The sequence below is a fragment of the Apodemus sylvaticus genome, chromosome 3, assembly GCF_947179515.1.
Source record: "Apodemus sylvaticus chromosome 3, mApoSyl1.1, whole genome shotgun sequence".
NCBI lineage: Eukaryota > Metazoa > Chordata > Mammalia > Rodentia > Muridae > Apodemus > Apodemus sylvaticus.
The window spans coordinates 129,131,018-129,140,690 of NC_067474.1; the positions used below are offsets into that span (position 1 = coordinate 129,131,018).

The following is a 9,673-nucleotide window of genomic DNA, read 5'->3' on the forward strand; positions in this document are numbered from 1 at the left end:
CTTTTGCCCTTCCTTGTACCAGAGTGAAAATGAAAGTGGTCACAGACTTCCAGAGACCTGGCCCAGTTCGAAGTAGAAAGCCGCAGCGCTTATAGAGCCCCCTCCACCATCTGACTAGCTCACATCTTCCTTCCCTCTTCTAGGTCTTTCTCCCTCTCCCTCTGCTGGGAGCTTGCGGTCTTCTGAGAGAGCCCAGACAAGGACAAGGGAGTTCAGGCAAGCAGATTGAGCTGGTGACTGCTGCTAAGTTCACATACATTTATTCAATTAACACCAATGAAGAGGGAGAAGGAGACAGGTTTTTTTTTCTTCCACACAGACCATCAGACGATTTCACAGAGTCTCCGCTAAGTGGAGAAGTCTAAATCAATGCACACCAGTGGACAGAGAATGCGGGAGAAGGGTGCAGCCCGCTGTACAGATATTTACACATAACTCTAAGACCCCCTGCCACAGCTCTGCCCTTGCCCACCCAATTCCCACCTCTCCAGACCCTCTTCTCCCACCCACTCTCATTGACTTTAACTATAATAAATATCACAGGGCCTGGGGCAGAGGAGAAGGCCAAGAGGACCGCTAGCCCTGGACGGCTGGGCCTATGGACCTCGGGAAGAGCCAATGTGGGCTCCTTAAAAACAGCCAAACACCAGAGAGAAAACATTTTCCTAGAGGAATGGGCTCTGCCGTTTCTTCAAGAATTGTGGCGAACCCCGTTTCACTTCTCCCAGCTTCCCAACTGTGTAAACCCTGCCTTAGGCTTGGAGGGAACCAGCTTCCTTGAAGAACAGCAAAAGGAACCAAGAAAAAAAAATAAAATTTCTCTTAAGCACAGAGCAGATAACAGATGTCTTTAAATTATAATATTGGATAAGCGGGTCTCAAAGTTGAGGAAGGAATGGGGCGGTGAATTTTTCAAGCCATAGGTGATTCTGGCGCGATCCAACAACCGACAGGCGCGTATCTCTGCCAAAGCATTCTTCTCCGACCGTGAGAGGCGCAGGAGCAAGAAACAGAGAAGGGTCCTACTCTCCTTTTTGCTGCTCAAACAGAAAAAGCTGCCTCCACTTTAAACCTACTGCGTAGACCAGGGGAGCCGGTAGCCCGCTTCGTCCCAACTGCCCGTGACATTCTGAACTTGCAGCTTGAAGTGCCTGATCACGCGCGACGGCCTAGGTCTGGAGACTCTTCATAAATAGACTCCCTGAATTCCGCTGGGACCGGCCGAGCTCCCCAGAGAGGTTAAGGAGTGAGGGCCTAACTGGCCCCGTGCCTGGCGCGGTCAAAAGTGGCAGCCACTGAGGCCGGCGACTTTGCTGGCAAACGAGGGCCCTGAAGACAGGAGTGAGTCCCCCGGGTGCGAGAGGCGGATATGACCAGCCACCGGAGTCAGGGCCGGGGCAGTCAGCATGGCCAAGACTTGGGCTTGACCCCCAGGACCTGCGGCTGCGGCGAACGGCGATCCCGGGGAAGCGTCGCCGCTGCCCGGGAGTGCGGCCCCGCCACCACCGTGGCCCATGATGTGGTCTATAGAGAAGGAAGGCCTCTGGCCTGTCCCCGCGCCCCCGCCACCCGCACCACCGCCGGCGTCCGTCTTGAGGCCCTGACGCAGGAGTGCAGTGGACAGGCTGGCCGCTGTGCCAGCTGCGGGGGGACTCAGGGACGCGGGGTAGAAAGCCTTGGCGCAACCCAGCTCTGCGCCTAGGAAGGCAGGCAGCCCTGCGGGGCTCGGGCCAGATCCCGGGGCAGGCGCAGGGGCCGGCGCCGAGGCCGCGCCCGCGAATACCGAGGCCGTCGGAGGTCCGGGTGGAGGCGCAGCGGCGCGGCCCGGGGGAACTGACAGCTGGCAAGGCGCGGTGGCGGCAAAGGCGAAGGCGTGCGGGTGTGGATGCGGGTGTGGGGCCGGGCCCGGTGGAGGTGCGCCGTAGGCCGGGAGCGCCAACCCGTAGCCGTAGCCGTAGGCGCCGTAAGCGGCGAAGCCCGAGAGGAAGGCGCCAGGGTCCCCGGCCCCGGCAGCCCCGCCACGCAGTAGCAGCTCCGGGTGAGGATGCGGGTGTGGATGCGGCGGCGGCAGAGGCTGCCGCTTGAAGCGCTTGCGGCGCCGCAGGAAGCTGCCGTTGTCGAACATGTCGGCCGACTCCGGGTCGAGCGTCCAGTAGTTGCCCTTGCCCGGGTTGCCCGGCTCACGGGGGATCTTAACGAAGCAGTCGTTGAGGGAGAGGTTGTGGCGGATGCTGTTCTGCCAGGCAGGGAACTTCTCCCGGTAGTAGGGGAAGCGGCCGCTGATGAACTCGCAGATCTCGCTCAGCGTCAGGCGCTTCTTGGGGCTCTGCAGGATGGCCATGGTGATGAGCGCGATGTACGAATAAGGTGGTTTCACTAGAGGGCTCCTTGTCGCCGCGCCCCCCGACGGTGGCCCCGGTCCCGGCCCCGGCCCCGTTGCGCCCCGGGCTGCCTGCACACCGGGCCCCGGGCTTCCCGCTGCGGCCGCCGCCCCCCGGGGCGCTAGAGCGCGGGGCTCGCAGTCCGAGCAACCTCCCGACTCTTCCTCGTCCTCAGCCACGTCCGCCTCGGCTTCCTCCGGGGGAGGCTCGTGGCCGTGCGGGAGCACGTCCCGAGGGGCGCGGGGCCCGGAGCGGGCTGTGAGCTCCCCCCCACCGCTGCCGCCGCCCACCACGTCTATGTCTGCGTCGGGCTCGGACAGCGCGGCCGGGGAGCTCTCGGAGGACATGATCTCGCAGCAGCAGCTGCCCAGGGTCATGGTGCCGCCGCCGCCGCCGCCTCCGCCGCTCTCCGGCTCCGCTCGGCCCGCGGCTCCGGCTCCCGCCGTGCTGCCTCTCCGACCAGTGTGTTTTGCGCGCGGGCGGGGAGGGGGCGGAGGACAGGGAGGGGATGTCCCCTAGCTCCTCAGCGCCCCCTGGTGTTGAGACTCTAGGACTTTTACCCTGCAGGGCGCACCCAACTGGTGCTGCCCCGGGACTAGAAAAGCCGGCACCGGAGAAGCCTAGTGAATCTGTCTTACTCGGTCGAATCTGGGCTTCTGGGCCCCTAGACACATAAGTGGGGCTTCGGGAGATTAGTCCCTCCCGCTTGGTGGTAGCCTAAGGCGGAAGAACTGTGGGCCCGGGGCGGAGCTCCCTGGGCAGGGTGGGGCGGGGAAGGAAGGGGGCGGGCAGAGGTCCTCTGCTCCCCGGCCCGGCGGGAACAAACTGCCTCGGTGGCGGGAGCTAGGCTCGCTTGGCTAGAGGCGGGTCATCCCTCTCCTCCGGGCTCCCGCAACCCCTTGGCTCCCTGGAGCCACCTCCTTCAGTGCGCTCAGTCTCTGGGAGCCAAGGCTTATGCGGGCACAGCTGCAGTTGGTGGTGGCATTTGCTACAAACCTCCTCTCCCCATCTCCCCAAGGCGGCGCCCGGGCCACCCGGGCCGAAGCGCAGATGGATCGCGAGTGAGCCGAGATGCTCAGACCGATGCCGCGGACCGGGACCTACTGGAAGTCAAGTGGGTTCTGGTCAGCTAGAGGGGAGAGTGATCCGGAGAAGCAAACTTGGCGCCGGTAGATCCTACTGAGAGAGGTGAGTCTGTAAGAAATGTCTGCGGTGGTCCTCTCCTGCCACGGCCCCGGCCCTACCACTGTCCCCGGAAAGACTGTCTGCTCTCATTCCCCTTAGTGATTCGTCTCTACAGACGCCGCATTGTCACAGGTCTTAGCTCGGGTTTGCAGGGTCGATTTTTTTGTCTCAGCATCTCAATCTCTGTAATTGTCTCTCTTGACCCTCGTGCATTTCCTGCGGAAACTGCGTTTTCCTGGATGTTTGTTCCTAAATCTAACAATCCCGCTCTTAATTTCTGGATTTAGAGAGCTCTTACAACAGAACTCCCCCGGAGACCTCCCCCGAAGAAACTTAACCTCCACCCTGGGGCATTGCTGCCTTTTTATCTGGGGACTTTCTCCAGAGAAAGTCCAGTATGCTTTTACTACTAGTCAGATTCTTGCCCATCTTCTTAATCCCTCGTCCCTTCTGGGTCTTCTAGGACCCAGAACAAGTCGCTCCGGTTTATACTGAGCCCATTTCAACCTCTTGGGGTTGGAAGGGATTGGGAGAGGGTAAGAACTGGACAGAAGGCTGACTGTTGCCTCAACAGCGCCGCACAGTGGCCAAGGCTCCAGCATAGGAGACCACAGTACCTGCTGTGCCAATAGTCCCAACTCTCTGTGACCCTCATTAGGTAACTTCCTTTCAGGGACCTCCTTTCCTGGTATGCACCACGCGATTAAGAGCAGAGCCAGGGCACTTAACCTGCTGGGATCCCAATTTTGGTTTCACTAGTTTCCAGCTGTCTTACCTGCCTAATTTCGACCTTTTTGCCTGCCTCATCCTCCAAAATAAAATTTAAAACACCTACCTCAAGCCTGACATGATGGTAAGCCCTTCCATAAGTAACTTCAGCATTCAGAATGCTGAGGCAGGAGGGTTGCTTCAAGTTCCAGGCCAGTCTGAGCTACAGATGAGACCCTGACTCAGAATTAAGTAAATAAATAAAATAAGATGAATGTACCTTGTGACTAATATGTAAAGGCAGCCATTACAGGCCACTGACTACGCAGACTCTAGGTGCCCTGTTCTCTGGGAGAGAAGGTGGTCAGGGAAAATGTGGTCTCCCTCCTGGCAGTACCACAGTACCACAGTAACATATCTACACTGTGTGCTGAAATATGTGTGCACGTGTGCACACACACAGACACGCACGTGTGTGCACACAGACACACACACAAACAGAAAAAGAGAGAGACAGAGAGAGAGAGAGAAGTTTGGAGTAAGGCTGTGATTCGCTGAATGTAAGCAAAATCTGTGTAAGGCTGGGTGAAAACCCCTTTAATCTAACATTGCCTTTCATCGATGAAGGCAGGGAGGGGTTCTCCAAGCACCCTCTGGGACCTCTGAACAAGTGGACCCACTTAGTGTGCTGGGTCTGCATAATCCAAGGATCCCTGGGAAAAAGATTAGGTCCAGCACTCAAAACAGGGACAGTAAATTGAACAGACTAGTGTCCCTGGAAGTGGAATGTTCTGGCAACCAAACGCATACTTCAAGTTTGCTTTGCATGCTGGAGTGCCCTCTCCCCCGGGAGACTCCACTCAGATTCTCCACACCACCAACCCCCGTCCTCACTCCTACCCAGCTTGTCTCTGCCTGCAGCCCAGTAAGGAAAGAGAAAAGCCGCTCTGCCATCATCTCATCCGTTTCCCCTCCACTTGGAAACTGGCAAACACATGAATAATCTCTTGCTTTTCCGGTGCCCTCCTGATATTTCAGACTCTAGCTATGCGTTCAGCCTCAGGGTCGAACTGGCTAAAGCCTTTGTTTCTCAGACCTGCTTTAAGGCTCCGTGCGAGACACCACCAGCTCTTGCTGCCAACCGCTGCAGCTGCATCCGTGTCCTGCCGCCTACTCTCTGAAACTGAAGGTCCAGCTGGGAGACGCAGTCGGGAGACTCAGCTTCTATTCTTCCGGTAGTGAGGCACCTCCTTAAGGAATCATCCCAACTTAATGCCAACAAGAACAAGAACGGAAAGAAAGGGCGAGGGCGGGGTATTGCTTGCCAGATTTTTGAGGTGTTCTGCATTATAACCCACCCATCCCGGAACTCTTCTCTTTATCCAAATAGCTGCTTTCCAGGGCCCACCTTGCCTAGGGGGAGGTGGTCTTTGGTTCACCTGCAGCAGGCTCCATCTGTCGTACTGCTTAGCCACCCAGCTTGAGCAGCCTAGGACAATTGAGATGCTACCGAGGAGAAGAGGTGGTGCGTCTATTGCAGGATCTTTCATTCCACAATGTTTTTATAACTGGCCAGGAGTTGTGCTTATTGCGAAGTATGTGTGGTTCCCACTGGCTTCTAAGCCATCCACCTCTCCAGCTTCTCTCAAGAACCCCGCAGAGAAGCCATTTTTGTGGATCTGGGAAAGAAAAGTTCTCCCGAGATTGTACGGATATAATTAAGTCACTGCTAAAGTACTGAGCTGCTGACGGGAAGTTTGTCCCTAGACTCGGGAGAATGTGGCCTGCAGTCTTAAAGTTTGGAGCTTGAAGAGCACCCTGGCCTGCTCCAGGCACAACAAAGCTGTGGGAAGAGGCAGGAACTAAACAAGGCGCACTTTTACAAATGTATTTACCAACCGGCTTAGCTTGGGGAAAGAGTTGCAGAGCCGACTCTAGTCCCCTCCCCCTCTCCAAGAGGCCACAGCCCCGGTTTTGTTTTTTTTGGTTTTTTTTTTTTTTTTTTTTTTTTTGGTTTTTTGGTTTTTTTGTTTTTTGTTTTTTGTTTTTGAGATCTAAAAAATCGCTGTAGCTGCTACAACTCCCATCTCTAAACCTGCGTTGGAATCTAAGTTTCCCTTGGATGAATTTGGAGGCAGAGACTCAAGATCCTGTTCCTCAGAGGTGGACTTGACATGACCAGGACCCTTAGGCACAGAGATGGCAGATGGCTGGGAGTCCAGCGAGCGCATCATGATTTCAGCAGCCTAACCCCAGCCGCCTCTGCTCTATCCCACAGCTGGGGTGACACTCTTTTCCTCTGGTTCCACCACTCCTGGCCAAGGACCCCTCCATCCTCAGACAAAGTAATGGGAGGCTTGCTTAAGTACCTATGACCTACTGCTACTCGGCGGAGACGGAGGCGGCAGCGAATGGGACCAGAATAAGCTACAGATCCTGCTCGTGAGAAGAGGGTTGCAAGTTCAAGAGAGGGTAAAAACAGCACCACGCCCAAACCGCTGAGCTGAGACGCCTGTTTAACATATCTGAAGAGCTAGCTCAAGGCAACTGGATTAGGCCAACCTTCGCCAGAGAGCTGAGATTCGGCAGTCAGTAAGTGGGGACAAATCCAGGAATGCCGAAGCGTGTATTCATTCTACACTTTCCCTGGTGGACCCTAGGTCCGAGGGTCTGTTTGTCTGTCTGAGTTTGTATCTTTTCCCTCGCTTAACTTGCTCAGTGTGGTCAAGAATGCCCCAGAGCGGCAGTCCTCTTATAGATTTCCACGACCGACCTCACGTGGTGTTTACTGGGTCCAGGTGACCTGAGACTTCCCTAGAATGCTGGCTGTTCAAACTTAAAGTTTTCCTCTAGAACCTGCGGGAACCTGGTGTGGGACTGGCCGCTTTACCTCAGAAGGAAAGGTTATGTGATAGCGTGCAGATCTAGGGAGGAGCAATCAGAGTGTGTGGGGGTGGGGCAGACAGAAGAGTGTGGAGAGCTACGATGCACCCCATAGAGCCTGGTGCGCACGGGCCAAGAAGGCCTTCGTACCAGTCTCACACTGTATCTAGAACAGCTGCACTATGGGAATGGGCCGCTCTTGTAGTATCCTAAATTGGAGTAGGACAGAAGGGAACTGTGCCTAGCCTTAGGGACTCAGTTTCTCTGTGCATCGTTACATTTCACTTTTCCAAATGATTGGTGAAGTAGTAGTAGGTCCTCTGCATGGGCAGAGAAATGCTGCAAAATTCCCAGGCTGGTGGGGTACACGTGGAGCCTCTTAAGCCTCGAGGGAAGCGGAATGAGGGGCCAGCCAGAGCCCGGGCCTAGCTGCTCAGCTCTGGGTGGATTCCTGGAGAACAGCGACCTCTAGAGGACTGTCGCATCGACGAAAAGCCAGGAACAACACCTTCTTTCCACCGTAGCCCTACACACTTCTTTGGCACTCATCCAGAAACATAGGACCCCACTCTTGTCTCTTCGTTCATCTTGGCTTCCTTTCCCTCCGACACCTCCTCAGGGAAGCCTTCCCAAATTCAAGCCCGTGCTCCCTCTTTCTGCTCTGAGCTTATCAAAACCTAACTGGACAACTCCAGCTCTGCTCACTACTGCGGAATACACCTGCTTTCTGTGTCACCTGTTAATTTATTCCACACCCACCCTTTGTGAACCATGCTAGGTGTGTGTGTTGTTGTTGTTGTTGCTGCTGTTGTTGTTGTTGTCTGGGTTCTCTCTCTCCCTCTCCCTCCCCATTCTCCTTTTCTCCCTCCCATTCGCCTTCCCTCCCGTTTTAATAAAGGAAGATTGAGGTATAAAATAGGACAGTGAATTTTCCTCTTTTTTGAATTGTTAATGTGTTTATTATTGTGAGGTAAATTGTACATATTAAAGAGAGTGCTAAAAAATAATTCCATATGCTCCCAAAGTGATGTGTTTTTTCAGAGGTGAAGAGAGCAGATAACTATTTCTCTGTGGGTGGAAACCCCATGGTGAGATTTTTTTTTAAAGCAGTGATCTCTCTGGATTCTAGGGACCTCTATCCACAGTGCATTCAGAGACAGGCTCTTTGCACCACTTTCTGTGGGCCTGTGAATCGTGTTAATTAAATTTAGCATCCTCAGCAATTTTTGATGGCTTCTTCTATAGCAGTTTGTCACAGAATGTGTCATGTTCTGAATTTCCCTCTGCACTATAGATTTTTCAAAGCTCTTTCTCAAATGGGGAAATGGAAACACAGAGATGAACGCATTTCCTGAGAGTCACACAGCAGACATGCAGTAGAAGTGGGAACTGGAAATTTAATAGCACATTTCCCAAGTCAGTGTTCTCTTTGTCTCTCCTGAAGAAGAACCGAGTAATGTATGGAAGGGGTCATTCTGATGGGGGATCGGAGAGGGGATTTGGGTCTCAGGAAAGAAGGAATTGGGGAGGGGGCTCACTGCTCCAGAATGGGACCATAAAGAAAGCAGACAAGGAGGCTGTGCTGTGTCTCAGATGGTGTTTACTGTGGTGGGTGTGGTGGGCTCCCCATTACTGAAGTTGAGACTAGGCAATGCCTGAATAAGTGTCCTAGTAGCCTCCAGGCAGAGCAGGAAGGGTCATCACATCATACTCCTCCTATAACCCTCAGATAACCATCTCTAAGGTCTCCATTTTCTTGCTTGTAAAATAGGAAGCTGGGTTTTGGACTAGGACCAGAGACATTTTTAGCTAGTCATCTCAGGGACTCCAGAGAAGTTCGAAAACTTCTGTACATAGTGGGAAAGGGTTCCCTCTGAGATAAAAAAGGAAGTAGCTATCCGAAGATCCAGTACATAGGAGTTTGATCTCCTAGCAAGAGATGAGTGGGAGTTTACTTCTGTTTCCTGCCCATGTGCCTGCACATGGGTGTGAAGTATGAACAAGGTCTCCTGGTGGCACTGACTGAAAGGGCTCGAGGCAATATAAATGTCCATCAGTGAGAAGATGGGGGTAAGCAGGTAACGGCGGTCCCTAGAACAGAAGAGTGTGTAGTGTGGAACAGAATGAAGATGTCCGTGGGTTAGGCTAAAAGGAGATCCAAGATGCACTGTGGAGTGAAAGGGATTATGGAACATCTGTGTCTCCGACTGTGCTAGTGTGTTTTGTTTGTTTGCTTACTTGCATACTTTATCTTTAAGACAGGGTCTTGCTATGTGGCCCTAACTGTCTTACGGCTTGCTATGTAGATCAGGCTAGCCCACAAAGATCCACCTGCTTCTGCATCTGGTGTGCTGACATTAAAGGTGTATGCCACCAACCCTAGCTGTGGTGGATTTTTTTTCCTTTGAGGATAATATATATGTGCATTGTTTTGTGTATACAACCCAAAATACCTGGCTAGCACTCCCCCCCCCCAGCATCTCCCTAGCCCCAAGGAAGACTTTCTGTGGGATGCC

General features: G+C 54.0%; 1 protein-coding gene across 1 annotated transcript; it reads right to left on the minus strand.

Moving 5' to 3' along the window:
* Nucleotides 1-262: 262 nt before the first annotated feature.
* On the minus strand, nucleotides 263-2,834 carry Foxd2 (forkhead box D2). The gene has a single exon (XM_052175614.1). The coding sequence runs from the start codon at nucleotides 2,756-2,758 to the stop codon at nucleotides 1,280-1,282; it is 1,479 nt and encodes a 492-aa protein (XP_052031574.1). The 5' UTR covers nucleotides 2,759-2,834; the 3' UTR covers nucleotides 263-1,279.
* Nucleotides 2,835-9,673: the final 6,839 nt, after the last annotated feature.

Bases quoted from the DNA above. Each gene is read 5' to 3' on its own strand.
- Foxd2 (XM_052175614.1), bottom strand. From the start codon at position 2,758: ATGACCCTGGGCAGCTGCTGCTGCGAGATCATGTCCTCCGAGAGCTCC.